At 37.0% G+C, this 15268-nt stretch overlaps 1 protein-coding gene across 4 annotated transcripts in view; it reads right to left on the minus strand.

Moving 5' to 3' along the window:
• The window catches only part of ryr3 (ryanodine receptor 3), a 121347-nt gene that overhangs the window by 89510 nt on the left and 16569 nt on the right, over positions 1 to 15268 (minus strand). For 2 of the 4 annotated variants that reach the window (XM_035953146.2, XM_035953144.2), the window contains exons 2-5: positions 14440 to 14559; positions 7588 to 7692; positions 5024 to 5044; positions 259 to 333 (exon numbers count right to left, since the gene is read on the minus strand). In XM_035953146.2, the coding sequence (XP_035809039.2) occupies positions 259 to 333; positions 5024 to 5044; positions 7588 to 7692; positions 14440 to 14559 (321 nt within the window). The remainder of the gene's footprint in view (positions 1 to 258; positions 334 to 5023; positions 5045 to 7587; positions 7693 to 14439; positions 14560 to 15268) is intronic. The other 2 variants (XM_023280941.3, XM_023280939.3) reach the window with 1 other exon arrangement.

Below are 15268 nucleotides of genomic sequence, written 5' to 3' on the forward strand. Positions count from 1 at the left end.
AATTTATTGTGTCCTATAATGTGAAGAGTAACAGATTTTGCCGAATGGGTTTTGCAAATGTAGTTCAAAGAAAGTAAGTACATAGACTTCACAATGGTCTCTGTAAATTTGACACGTTATTGCTATCTGATATGTTATGAACCATTTAAACACACACACATAAAAAGTAAAAACAAATATGTACACTGATATATACATTTTTGTAAAACCACTCAGCTCTACTTTGGATACTCTAGACAATGCATTGTTGACACTCACCATGCCACTGAAGGAGTGGCGTAGGAGGATGGCATGACCGTAGAGCAGTGTCCGGTGTCCACCCCCCTGACCTGCCTGCAATGAAAAATACAGGAAACAGATTAATACTATATCTAAGCATTCTTGACCTCTGGATCCTGTCAGACTTGAAGTTAGTAACTTCCACTTCACCTCTGTGTCAGATATTAAGTCTAAGATCCCTTTGCTGTACACCCTGTGTGGGAGTGTTCTACTTCAAACACCCATTCCAAGAGCAAGCAGGAAACAGACAAAGAAAGAGGGAGGAAAACACACAAAACTACATTCACAGTCAAACAAACCACCAAACACATGTATGGTACCACACTCAATAGACAGTTTGCTCATTCTTGTGACAGACAAGAATAACTGATGTACAGTAGCAAAATGTCTGAGGAAATGTGAAGAAAGAGTTTAGCAATAAAGAATGACGAGTTTTTTCATCATCATCATCAACACAGCAATCATGAAATTACTTACCTTTTTAATCAACCTCTAGCAGCAGAATAAAAAAGATAAAATATCATAAGCAGTGGAATCTCGTTCACCTCTGCATCAGCATTTTTGATTTGGGTTTTTGATGTTGTGAGTTAGACAAACACTACAGATTACGAACAGGCCTACTCCCAACTGTCCCCTGAATATGACCCCAAACTAATTCTCTCTTGGTTTCAAAGTCTCTCCCAGATGGCTTTTATAAGGCTGACGAAAAAGGAAACGGAGGGTTCGATCAAAAGAAAAATGGGAAGAGTATCCAGCAACAGCTGGGAGTGAGGGAGGGGGTACAGAGAGACAGCCAGCCTGTATTTCAGGCCCACTGTCATGCTGACACATCACTGCCAGGAACTGTGACCTTTGGTTTGCTGCCCCTCCCGCTAGAAGCACTGTATCCTGAAGAGCTTGGTCGCGCTGAGAGTGATTTGTGACAGAAAGTTTTTAAGTGTTTGTGTGAGAGCATATGTGTCATTGGAAGAAGGGTTGTGTATTGTATTTTTTTGTAAACAAATCCAGTGGAAAGACTAAAACCAATGATAAAATATGGGTTTCAAAGGGATTTTCCTTTTAAACAAAAATCCATCCATTTTTTCCCCAGAATTGGTAAACTCATAACATCTGGGGCGCTTGGAAAAAGGATTATTCCATTTCTTTTTTCAACTTTTGTGAAATATGTAATAATAATTTAAAAAAAGATTTTAGCCATTTTAATTTTGACAGGAGCAAACAAACATTCAGAAAATACTTAGGGTTCAGAAGGTTAACTGATACTACTAGTATTGTCCCTCTCTTCAAAATCTGATTTAGCTTATTCCATTGTTAACCAAAAGCTACAGAAAACACTCCACCGAGCCACACTGCTGCACTGAGTGGTGCTTTTCATCATCGCAAAGTAAATGGGCTTGATAAGTTATACAGAAATAGCTCCACACACTGACAACAGTGATTAGTTATGATTATTCTTTCAAGATTCTGGACAGAAAGTCATTTTTTCGTTCCATGCTGGGGTGTCAGGATGAAATGCTATGCCCTATGTTATGACTTTATTTGATAAAGTTTTGTTTATTTACCGAGTGGATAAGTCATATAAGACAGTTAATGTGAGAAATTAATAAGTTAAATAAGAATGCACTTTTATTTGAGTATTTCACAGCAATAATGAGTCAGCTGAATTGTTGGACTCCATTACCCACGATGCTCGGGGTCAAGCAAGGGAATTTTGGGAGGTCAACAGTGTGTACAGGTGCAGAAAAATATTTAATTTATGCTAGTACTAAGTTATACCGTGCCGTGATCTGAAACTGCAATTCCCTTTGTGTTCTCTAAAGCAGTTTATGAAACAGAAATCCAGACTCTTGTCCTTTTTGAAAGTCACTCTGGAAGCCACTCACCCTAAGAAACGATGTAACCTTCTGTAGATCTGTAAAGAGGGCAATATAAATTGCTGACAATGGAAAACACCTCAAAATTGAATGTTATAACTAGAAAAAAAACTACCTAGTAACAATAAAGATTGTTGTAGTCCTACATTCCCTGCATTTATACTGAGTCACGAAAACTGCAGTTACACACCAAACTCATCAGTCAGTCACGTGTCAGCTGTTGACTTCTAGCAAAGCTTTGAGCACACACAAATGAGTGTAACTGAGTAGCTATTACTTTCCATTTATCATGTCCCTTAGATGCATAAGTGGGTCAAAAACTACCTGGTGAGGTCGTTTTCCTGCAATATCTTTGTAATGAAAAGTTTTTATCATTTCATATTCTAGCTTCCCCCCCCCCCCCAAAAAAAAAAAAATAAATTGTTTTTTATATCATTCCATCTAAATGTTAAAGTTACCTTTTAGGCTTTTAAAGAAAATGTAACATTGGAGGGACACAGAATAGCAACAGCTGGAGGAAAAGAGTGGAAAAATGTTAACAGAATGGATGTTAACATTCTTTCATTGCTGTTCTGTGCAATATTCTTCTTTTTCAAATGTCAAAATGTGCGAGAAAGTGAAAAAATAAACATATTTCAAACAAAAAATATAATACAAACAATAATACAAATGATTATTCTTTATGAAAATGACATAAAAACACATTGATTCTTATACGGGTCATTTTGACCCCTTTACGGAAGAGTGTAGGGTAAAATCACTGCATCTAAGGGTTAAGAACCATTAGCTGCAGCTGTGCTCTCTAATAGTTGGTGGAAGCTGAAGTTTTTCTTAATTGAAACGTATAGGAGCTAATGGCTAAGACATACCAAAACATGTCTCTGAAACAAGTGAACAGTAACGTTCACAACGTTGAATTTACTGTTTTATCCCGAATTAGTACGAGTTAGGTATATGACCTTACAGGCTGCTGACAGAGTTTAAACCACTTTCATGGACTTCCAGACGGTTGCGGCAGCAAGTGGGAAAAAAAAAATAACAAAAGCTCCATTTTGGAATTTCGTCGTCGGAAATTACCTGCATCATTGGTTAGACAAATATGTCAGACTGCACTGACCTGGTAACAGTTTTCTAAAAGTATTTTTATGTACCTGCTTTCCATTCGCGGGTTGCAAATAGCTAACATCACAGCAATCTGTCTTCTTCTTCTTCTTCCTTCGCTTCCTCCTCTTCTTCTTCTACTACTTCCTTGTCATTGCAAACGCGAAGTCATCCAGTGCTCCACAGCTTAACTTACGCTATAGTTAGACCGAAATGCCAATCAGGATTCTAATCATATTTTATTTATTCATTGGCAATTATGAATCTGAACTTAAAATGTCCAAATTCTTTGGTGTCTGGCAAGTTGGATGGGTTTTTTGTTTGTTTTTTGCTGAATGTAGACATTAAAGACAAAAATCAGTAACTCCTATATTCTTACTTAAAACCACATACGTGTCCACCGCAGATTATTTTAGTGTCATTTTTTTATGATAAGATTTTTATGTAAAAAAAAAAAAAAAAAGAAGAAATCAAAGCTATTTCAAACATATCTTCACTAAGACAGACCAATCTCCTCAACACGTCAATACCTGCTTGTCTTAAAAGGATGAAATAAGTGTTTATTGGCTTTCTTTTTGCCAGAGCCGCACAGAGCTATTACACCAAACCACGACTAAGTAATTTACCTAAATGCTCTCTTAATATCGATAGCTTATCTCATGTAGAATGGCCTGAGAATGGGAAATAGGACACTCATCAATCTTCCAAGACCATTATGACACAATTCATGGCAGACTCATTTGCTAAGTACCATCTGATACATTGATTCTCATGTACATATTCATTGCCCAGTAATTCAGATCATATGTATGATGAGCCCGGGTTTGTGCTCCATGTTTTGCATTTACTTCATATTAGTATAACAATGTGATATATATATTGAGGTATGTAATGTTTGACACGTATAGGCAGGTTAAGAAAAAAAAAGAAAATTAAATCAGTGTAGTGCCACAGCCTATATTTAAATTTTATTAAGCAAATGTGAATGTGAACAATCTGAAATCCAGTCTGATTTCAGTACATTTCCTCTTGTCAGTATCCTTAAAATTAATTAATGTTAGAGACCAAACCCAGAGAAAACAGACCGCCACATCCAAACCACAAAGTGAGTCTTCTGCCAGTATGTGGGTTTTCTGATTCTTGCATTTAGATTTGCTGAATGGGATAAATTATGACAGGTCATTGCTGTTGTTGGTAAGCAAAACGTATATGGTTGTTTTCTACAACCCAAACATTATTGCACTGTATATTAATTCTTCTTAACCCCCCCCACCCCCAAGAAAAAAGCAAATATTTATTATTTCATGTACTTGCACACTTGCACACAGAAGTCTTCAAAGAGCCCAGGCAAAAGATTTGACTAATGTGCACAAGGTGACAGCACCAATGGATGTCTATTTCAAGATTGCCATAAGTTAAAGTTCAGAGACATCTGACAGGTTAATTGATTGTCTGCGGACTGACTGAGAGAATGAGAAAAGGTTGAGCTATGATGAGGTGAAAGCTCAATTTACTATCCTCAGAGAGTCCACATAGAAAAAAAAGTCTTTAAATATTCATTTGCCCAATATGTGATAAGGTGAAAAGAAAATTAAATGCACTGCCATATAACTAAATGCTGTACATGCTATAAATGCGGTGTTTATGGCAATCAAGAAATAGGCACTGCTTTTAGTGAAAGTGCCACAAGTTCAGCCCTGTCATCTGGCAGTCAGTACATCACTCATGCACACTGACAACATGATGGATGAACAAACTGATGGACCTACCCATTTTTCAAGGTCAGCACTCTAGTAACATACAAATACAAATGAAAAGAATGTGTTATTGGGACATATAGCAGCCACTTACACAAATCTGAGAGCAAGAATGGAGAGAAATGGGCCCTAACAGTGAAAAATAGGAGGGGAGTGATTTATTAGCCTTGCTACCAGAGAGTTTGTACTCTTGCCAGCATCATGTTGTCTTGCCAAACAAGGCCAGCCAACAATGTTGTACTGTTGAGCACGAAACAAATCTGCTACCCAGGCTAATAACAATGCAGGCCTGATTCTCCATGGAGGAGGACCCAAGCAGTAAACAAAATAAGACACTTTAAAGAACCGTCTGTGCCAGAGGGCTATGTTGTGCATGGAAGTACAGTGGTAGCTAGTACAACCCAGCACAGCACACAACTTGGGCTGTCTCACATTAGTTTTTTTATCCTCAGTTCGTCTTACAAATAGCACCATGATGCTGCGTAGGTTTCTGTAATTGCTACAGCTGTACTGCACAATGATTCATGCTACCATAGTGCTGTCATCTCTATTCCTAGAATACAAGTGGCCTATCCTGAGATATAATAATGATTAGGTAAGCTATTTGAGGAATACTTTCTAACTCAGTACAGACCACATGTATCCTATAGGAACAGTGATTTTAAAAAAAATAAAAAGCAATTCTTTGTGTGTAGTGATTTATTTGTCCAAATGTAACAGTAAGATGTATTAGAAAATTAAGCTCTGTTTTCTCTTTGTTTTTCCCAAAACATATTTATAGGGAAGTGATCAAAAATTTTATTCAGACAAGGGTTTTGCTATCTTTTCCTATCAAAACTGCAGTTTCTGGGTGATGAGATTAAACGACACATGAAATGACTGTTAGAGCACAGCGCAGGAGTGAATATGAACATGTGACTGGGCCTTTACAGACCACACGTGGCCCATCGGAGTGCTTCATTGCTACTGATGACACTCCTATGGCATTACAGAAGATGCCCGATCCAAGATTACTTACCTGCTCTAATAAGCATGCCAAGAGGGCTGGAGCAGAGTCAGGAGGAAGGAGCTCACACTGTTTATTGTAAATCAAGAGTGCAGAGGAAGAGGAGAGAGGATGCTGTGGATGCAGCAGAGCACTCACAGATAATGTCTCTCCTTTCTTTGACCCCCAACGGCCTTGTATTCTGACCTCTTTTTGCAAAACAGGAATGTGTTACAGAAAATGAAATGAGACACCTAGTGCTTAGAATTCAATTACAGTTCTTGGTGTTAAAGTAGCTCAACGTTGCTCTGTGTGGTCTGTCTCCTTGATCCAAGCACTACTGGGATTTGATCCAAGCTACTTATTGATTTTTACGACATTCACCTCTAAAAATTAAAATTCTCTGCACAGATAGTTTGAAGTATATAAACAATGACCTATGAATGGTGAGAAATAAGTATTTGTAGACCTGGCAACCATATTCAAAGTTTTTTTCTGGTTGTATTTTTTTCCCATTCATACACACTGTTCAAAGTTACTTTCTTAAAGCTGCAACAAACAGCAAACAAACAGCTTTACCATCCTAAAATTTTCCATACGGACAAACAAGATTCCATTGTGCAAAATACTGCAAATACTCAAAACAAAAGGCCCACATACAGAAGGAAACTCAGCTAATGTTGAAAATAGTTTCTGAAAAATATTTTTATTTATAGACAAAAGAAATTATCTAATGACCCAAAATTTAAAGTTCCTTGTTGAAAATGTTTTTTTGTGTGTGTGCTTATGCTTCAGTATTATTTTTTGCAGATTATTTGCCTTAAATAGTAGTGTGATTAAGTTAACTTTTAAGCAGTTTAAAGGAAAAATTTGTATCCCTTTTCTAGGATAATGAGTCTTTCATATGTACATCAAATGTCCAACTAGGAAAGTGGGACATCCAACATGGCCAATATCCAGCTAGCACAGCCAACAGATATTTTTGCTAGCAGTTTAATTACTTGAAGAATAAATGCCTGTGATCAACTGTACAAAGTTGAGATGTCCCAATCCTCCATTTAAAGGAATTTGAAATGCAGCTACCTTCTGTGAAAGACAGCATTTGAATGATCATTTTGGGAACAGCAGCAAAGGCATAGCTGGACTTGACTTTGATTGGGTGTGCTTAAGAAAATACCTGAAAAATCAGGTCAATTTCCAGTATTTGAACTGAGAAGTTCCTTTAAGCAGATTCAATACATACTTCCAGTGCTCTTACTCCTCTGCTCTTCTTCCAAGTCCATTCAAACGTATCCTCTTGGCTAAATTATGTTCACTGGAGAGCAGTGTAAGGAATATTATTCTGTTACACTGTTCCTGTGCCATATTACCTAGCAAGATCACAGAAATAAAGACTTCAAATGGCAACTCATACTGTTAAAAAAAATACTCAAGGGCATATTGTACCAGGGTGCTAATGGTAGATAACAGACTGATTCATTTATGCAAGTGTGCATAGGTGTGGTTGTCTATACAAGGATGTGAGTGTGTTTATGTGCTTGAGACAGAGAGCAGAAGGGAATCAGTGGGATGGAGAGTGGGAGGTACTCACCCCTTCGCTGTTCTGTCCAGTGTTAGCCAGCATCTCCTGCAGGGCCCGCACTGACAGGGACTGCTCCAACACAAAGTTACAAACACACATGTCTGGAGGAACATACTGCAGGGTAGAAACACAGGGAGGGTTGAAAGTAAGGAGGGAGAATGCAAGGGGAAGAATAGGAGGACAAAGGGACAGAGGAAAGAAACATTAGTTGCAGAACAAAAACAAGCCCCTCTCTTGGGTACAAAAAACTATGTGCCAGGAGTTTACTCTGCTTGAATTTCTTTTTATGCGACCTGCAGAGCGTCAGAGGGAAGCAGCTGCACCAAATTCCCTCATCTATAGTACTCTTCCTTAGATAAAAACGCTAGGTTGCTTTGGAGTCAGATATCATATAAAAATCTCTTTCAAACGTGACACTCCAGAGCAAAAAGCAAAACAGTTTTAGAAACTTGGTCTATAAAAATGTTTTCTGATTCTCAGTGAATTCAAAAAAGTCAACATAAGTATCCAAGCAGTTTGATGGACCGTGATGTGCAGGCAATGACCTAAATAAAAATTACAGCGTAAGTCTAAAGTGGCTCCAAACTGAGACCAATAAATAATCATGGAAACTAATTCTTGAATTTTAAGTATAATAAGAAAAAATATCAGTTGAAAGTGTGGACATCTAGTCACTGCCTCAAATTTCATGTTGTTGCCTTTTTACTGTATACACAGGTTTCTACTGTATAGGAGACTTTTGTGGAGATCTGTTATCTTTTTGCATATCAATAAATTAAACTGAATCAACGTCATAACAGGGAAATACTGTACTGTACAATGGTGTTGATTTATTTTAAATACATATGCTTGACCAAGATTTGATCTACAATGCCAAACATTTACTGAAACTGTTACAGTAGTAGTTCTCCCTGTGCATGTGTGAGTTCTCACTGTGTTCTCCGCCTTCCTTGCCTTCACCCTAAGTCAGCTGGGATAGACTCCAGCCCTCGCAACCCTACAGAGGATTAATGGATGGACGGATGTTACAGTAGTAGATGTCTACTAAGTTAACTGCTCTGAGACAAGAGACCAGCTGAAATGATTAAACTGCTCAGTGAGAAATGGCGCTCATGAATAATTCTGATAACTTGCAACTTCTTTGCCATCCTGGTGTGCTGCTAACGAGTGGCTGGGGATTATGAGGAGGGCTGTCAAAAGGTGTGCAGCCTAGAGCTGCAATGATCAATAATTAGTTTGGCTCGGACTTAGTCCTCAGGGTTGTTTTGCTTTCTGCTGCCTCAGATCTGGCTTTCAGAGTGAAAACCGCATCGGCTATGCTTCAATAAATTCAGTAATAACTGAGGCTTATAAATTATGCAGTGATCAAAGATTGCCCACAACAAGGGGGTATAATTTTTGAATGATGTTTAAAAAAGCTAAATTCATTCAAAGAGTCGATGCAAAGAGATGACGCTGAAAAAACAGTGAGGCATTTGAAGTTACATAATGCTTATAAATTGCTTGCAACTCAAACGCAGAGCAGAGGCACACCTATTCATTAGCATCTCTTGTCAGAGTATGAAAAATTAATTTACTTTGGGATTTGCTAGATGGCACTGTTGATTAACAGTACACTGCTGACATGATTTGTAAACAACAACACATAAACAAACAAATTAGCCACAAGCCAGTAACTTCCACGCCCTCCTATCCTTGAACGATCCAAATATTATTTAGTACGTATGTAACAATGTTTAGCTCCATTTCATGACAACAGTTTCCCATACATCATGTCCTCTGAACACAGAATAGGATAAGCGATGATTTAAGGTACTGGGTGCCGGCCCTCACTCACTAACACAACCGGCCGACCTCTCACCTCTGCAGTGGAGTGAGAAATGTGAGCAGAGGGGAGGGCTGCTGGGTGATAATGAGGACGAGGTTGCTCTGTAACTCAACACAAACATGCATGGGAGCACCTGACACCACAGTGTGTGCATGTGTGTGTGTGTGTCCACTTTACTGTGCCTGCATCCAACAGCCCACTCACATATTCATCATTTAATACCATTTAGATAAGATGTTATCGGTGAGACAAGGAATGTCAGACTTTATTAATAGGCTAGCAGCTCTAAAATGTAGTTATCGCACCACAGAAGACAAGGTCACTTTAATATCACGTTAATATTTACTTTTGCATTGAAGAAGATGCAACATGGCATGATGCAGCTACACCTGTGGTCTCATGCGACCTTCTACAGTGATAACTCGAAACCTGCTGCAAACCTTGCACCTCTAATGAATTATTCACCACCAATTTTCCAATTATCATACTTCTTCCAGGGTTGGGCAGACATACTGAACATTCTGCCATGTCTGGGTAGAGATGAGTCTGTCTCTGTGGCCACAGTCACCTTTAGAAAGTCAAATTCTTTCATGCTCTACAAGGAGCTTGATTGAGCACAATATTATAAGCCGTAAAAATGGGTTAAATAATCCTTTAGGAGATCACACTGAATTATTTGACAGTCTAGACTATTATGCCATATGCCAGCTATTCAGAAGAGACCACATAAAGGGAAATGAAAAGATTTCTTCATCTTCTCAAGGTCATCAATATTAAAGGACACATCTGGTGATATTCCAAAATATTCTTATTAACAAAAAATGTCATGAAGAGGCGATCAACTGATCTTAACAGTATTGTCTGTGCAGACAATATATATATATATATATATATATATATATATATATATATATATATATATATATATATATATATATATATATATATATATATATATATATATATTGTCTGCACAGACAATACTGTTAAGATCAGTTGATCGCCTCTTATATATATATATATATATATATATATATATATATATATATATATATATATATATATATATATATATATATATATATATATATATATATATATATATATATATATATATATATATATATATATATATATATTTTTCTGGCCCATTTTTAAAGATTTATTTCTTTAGTGGGAAAAAGTGGTCCTGGGGCTAAATGCAACAGGCAGCTTGGGGAATCTGGAACATGTTAATTTTATTGGACTGTTGACAGTGAAAACAAAATAGATGTATTGCCATCCCAGTCCTTTAGCCCATCCAGAATGTGAACAGAATCAATCAGAATTATGTATTTGATATAAACAATGACATTAACAAGAGTGTGGACTAAACTGATGAATGTAAAAATGAGATATGTCAGTTATTATTAGAGAATATCTTCCTTTGTAAAGCTTAAGGCTTTTTGCAGCAAGATGTTTCATAATTAGAGTCCCTTGTTAGCTTATATCATGTAATGTAGGTACACTACCGTTTAAAAGTTTCACTTAGAAATGTCCTTATTTTTGAAAGAAAAGCAGTTATTTTCAGTGAATATAACATTAAATGAATCATACATACAGTCTAGACATTATTAATGTGTTAAATTATATTTGGAAACGGCTGATTTCTAATGGAATATCTCCATAGAGGTACAGAGGAACATTTCCAGCAACCATCACTCCTGTGTTCTAATGGTACATTGTGTTAGCTAATCCTGTTGAAAGGCTAATTGATGATTAGAAAACCCTTGTGCAATTATGTTAGCACATGAATGAAAGTGTGAGTTTTCATGGGAAACATGAAATAGTCTGGGTGACTCCAAACTTTTGAACGGTAGTGTAAGTTAATTCTCAAGAAAGAGTCAAAGCTCTACAATAACAGAAGCTCACAGTGTGCCATGGTAATACAATATATGTCTGTGGAACAACAGATGCATCGCATTTAACTACCGTCTTAGAACTCCTCTTTAATAGGATCCAGTGAGTCCTTGTCTCACTTTGGCCTTTTTTCTGTCCACCAGCAGTGGCAGGCAGCCAGGCTTCGTTAAAGTCTGGGAAATGAGGTGTCAACACCTGAGATCAGCTAGCAGATGACAGCCACTCCCCTTGTGCCAAACCACAGCTGACATCCTCCATACTCAACCACATTTCACACTAAAGGAGGCCCGAAGTATTGTCACTGGCACCCAAGGTGAGAGGTGTACGTCTGGAGCTCTGCAGGTGTTGCCCTCCAGCTCAACAACAGTTCCAAATGACAGAGCAAAAACTTGCCCTCCTGTCACCATATTTTATTCAAATTGCTTAGTGCCCAATTAAATCCAGACTACCATGATATGCACAGTTTGTTTAAAAAAAAAAAAAAAAACTGGCATGTCGGAGTGCCCCGTCACAATCATGGGATTATAACTCTGACATCTAAAGGAAGTGTGAAGTTGCTGACTGACAACATACATGCTCCCATTGAAATGTTGTGACTAATGATGCACATAATGACATACAACAATTATATTCCTATTAAGAGGCATATTCTCCAGACAAAACACAATCTGCTTCATCTCATTGCATCTTTTGACAATTCGAGCATTTTCTTTTTGTCAAATAGAAGATTAATGAGATGTGTAACAGTGTACTGACAGCTCAGTGTTGCTACAGAAACAGCCACATCATTCAGTCACAATAAAACAGCATCACTACTCTAACAGCAAAACAAAAACATCCTCTATATATCAGACTTGTTATTGTTTTGTCTGCCTGAGTCACTTGACCAACTCTTGGTGCAGGAGAACTGAACCCATAATCACTGAGTTCTGGCCAAACTGGAAGAACCACAGCTGGCAACTCAACCTGGATCACTGCAGTGGTAGTGGTGCGCTCAGCAAGAGATGAATTTAAAGATTTTTTTAAAAAAAAAAAAAAAAAAAAAAAAATCTAATTAACTGTAGTTTATATCACAGAGTCTGTGCAGAACCTACACTGGAGGAAAGCTCATCTCAACAGGAGTAGGTGGGAGTGAAAGAGAGGACAAACAAATGGGTTTTAGTCAAAGAACTCTGAAAGGTATCTTTGATCTGTATTGTATCAGTAAGAGAGATGGCAAGGAACAACACTGCAGACATCTTTCCACATTATTTCCACACAACTTCATGCATCTATTAACCTCAATATTAGAAATGTTTGTCAGATGAGGACAGATCCAAACTGAATTGTAAAGGACTCAATTACTGGAAGATGTAATTAATATTTTTGAGAGGGGACAGAAATATGACAGGAGAACAGAGACATAAATACACCTCCAACTATTGTAATTTGATCAGAGTTAGCATTATCCTCCTGATTAAGTAAAAGCATCTACTGGTCACTGAGATCAAACAATGAATGAGACAACATATTTAGTCATGTAAGAATATTCATATCTGGGCCAAAGTTAAGTGAGTGTCACTCAGTAAATTACATTTCAGGAATGTCTCTGCTGAATATTAGGTTTTCCAAACCCTAATTCTGTCATTAAATGACGAAACCAGCTTCTTTGCATTAATCTGATGGGAGTCTATTAATGACACGGGTCACCTGAACTTCACTGGATACTTCAGCAGCTTGAATGTATTGAAAGGATAGTCCCTTCAGAGAGAGCATCTCACCTCCCTCTTAGTTGCCAAAGCGTATATGGGAAGCTTGCAAAATAGCTTAGGAAATAGTTAGCTAAAAGTTTAAGATAAACAGTTCAATTACCTGCTAAATATAACAACATTTTTTAAATAGTCAGCTGAAAGCTAAATATTTGAAACAGCCAAATGTGTAGTTAACTGGTTGGAGGCTGTGGATAAATAGTTTGTTAAAAGTAATTGATAGCTCTATATAAAATGACTTTTTGGCTAGAAGCTAAGGAATTAAAACATTTTGCTTAACATAAGGTTAAGTGTTGAAATTGTTAGGGAAAAGTTATGGATAAGAATTTTTTTTAATTGCTTTAAAATAATGTATAAATAAATGTGTTAAATATTTGTGGGAAAGTCTAAAGGAAGAAAATTTAAAATTAAAGATCTAAATAAGTAACTAAAGTGATATGTGATGTATATACACTACCGTTTAAAAGTTTGGGGTCACCCAGGCAATTTCACACATTTATTCAGGTGCTATCATAATTGCATAACAGTTTTCTAATCATCAATTAGCCTTTCAACATAATTAGCTAACACAATGTACCATTAGAACACAGGAGTGTCCAGCTAGAAGAGTCATTCACCACATTAACAAGGTCTAGACTGTATTTCTGATTCATTTCATGTTATCTTCATTGAAAAAAACTGCTATTCTTTCAAAAATATAAGGACATTTCTAAGTGATCCTAAACTTTTGAACTGTAGTGTATGTGGAAGTAGTTAGCTAAAATAATATAATTTGAATAATTTGAAAAATATAAAGGTAAGTGGTTGATAAATAGTTCAATTTGTTACTTAATATAAGGAGATTTATGAAAAAGATTAAAATAAACAGCTGAAATAGTTACCTAAAACAACATACTTAAAAAAAACTAAATATAAATATATAAGGTAAGACAGACAACTGAAGTAACTGGTTCAAAGTGTATGAGCAAATGTTTGAAATAGTCACCTTAAAGTCAATTAGTTGACTACAACAATACAAATACTAAAATTAATAACTAAATGTAAGTAGTTAGTCAAATGTAAAGTTAAGTGGTTGATATGGTTAGCTACAAGTAAATGGCTGAAATACTTAACTAAAAGAAAAGATTTAGATAGTAAAAAATTAGGGTAAATGGTTTTTTTAAAAAAAGCTGTAAGAAATATAGGATTTTTTTTAATGAAAAAAAAATCACTGGAAAGTCTAACTTCTACAACAAACTTGACCAAACAGACGTAAATATTAATAGTTTAATTGTGTAAAAATACTCAAGTAACAATGGTGCCATTAATCTTATCTGACAGGTTTGTGGGCTTGGACTACAACAGATGAAAAAGGCAAGAAGCACTGCCACTGTGTTTCATCCTCACCTTGGCTTCCGATGTAGATTCCAGGTAACCCAGGCGGTTTCCAAGTCCCTCAGCAGCGAGGCAGAACTTACGATGCTCCTTCTGGATGGTGGCTGCACTCTGGAGCACCACCTCATCATCCTGCCAGAGGAGGGAGAAGCATTAAAGCCACAAGTTTTCTGACAGGGACCTAACCAAAATAAACAAGATACCTCCCTGACTTGGAATCCAAATGTACTCCAGTTCACAAAGTCAGCGTGAAACTTTGATTTCAGATCAAAGTAGCATAAAAAATAAATTCTTAGATTGTGTGTTATGTGGTGGCAGCTGACTGGATATTCTAAATAAACTCTTTATAGGACAAGAATAGAAGCAGGATTTTGACTTAATACACAATACACAGTTGTCATTTATAGTTTTTCATTTCATCAACAGAAAAGAAAAGAACTACAGCTGTATAAATCAATCCTACTGAGGGCAACCAGCTTTGAGTAATATCATTTCTAAAGCTGTCATATGCAGAATGTGATATCTCTGTGGGCGAGACGAAAACCTCAATTCAATCAGTGCAACCAATAGATGAACATCTGTATCTGTCAGGGTGCAGAGGGTCGGGCTCTATTTGGCAACACGCTCACCTGTATTGATTTGTTTGAGTGTGTGAGTGTTCAGTGTGTGTGTGGTGTGCACGTCTCCTGCCAGCTCACGTCCCACACTAATCTGAGCTGATGGTTGCCATGGTTCTGGCTCCCATCTCCTTCACAGCAGTATTAATTCAGTAGATTTAGATACAGGCTGTACAGCACCCACAGACTCAGGAGGCGAGATAACAGACCCTGACATTATTTCA

This window comes from Amphiprion ocellaris, chromosome 12 (assembly GCF_022539595.1).
Source record: "Amphiprion ocellaris isolate individual 3 ecotype Okinawa chromosome 12, ASM2253959v1, whole genome shotgun sequence".
In the NCBI taxonomy this organism is placed as follows: Eukaryota; Metazoa; Chordata; class Actinopteri; family Pomacentridae; genus Amphiprion; species Amphiprion ocellaris.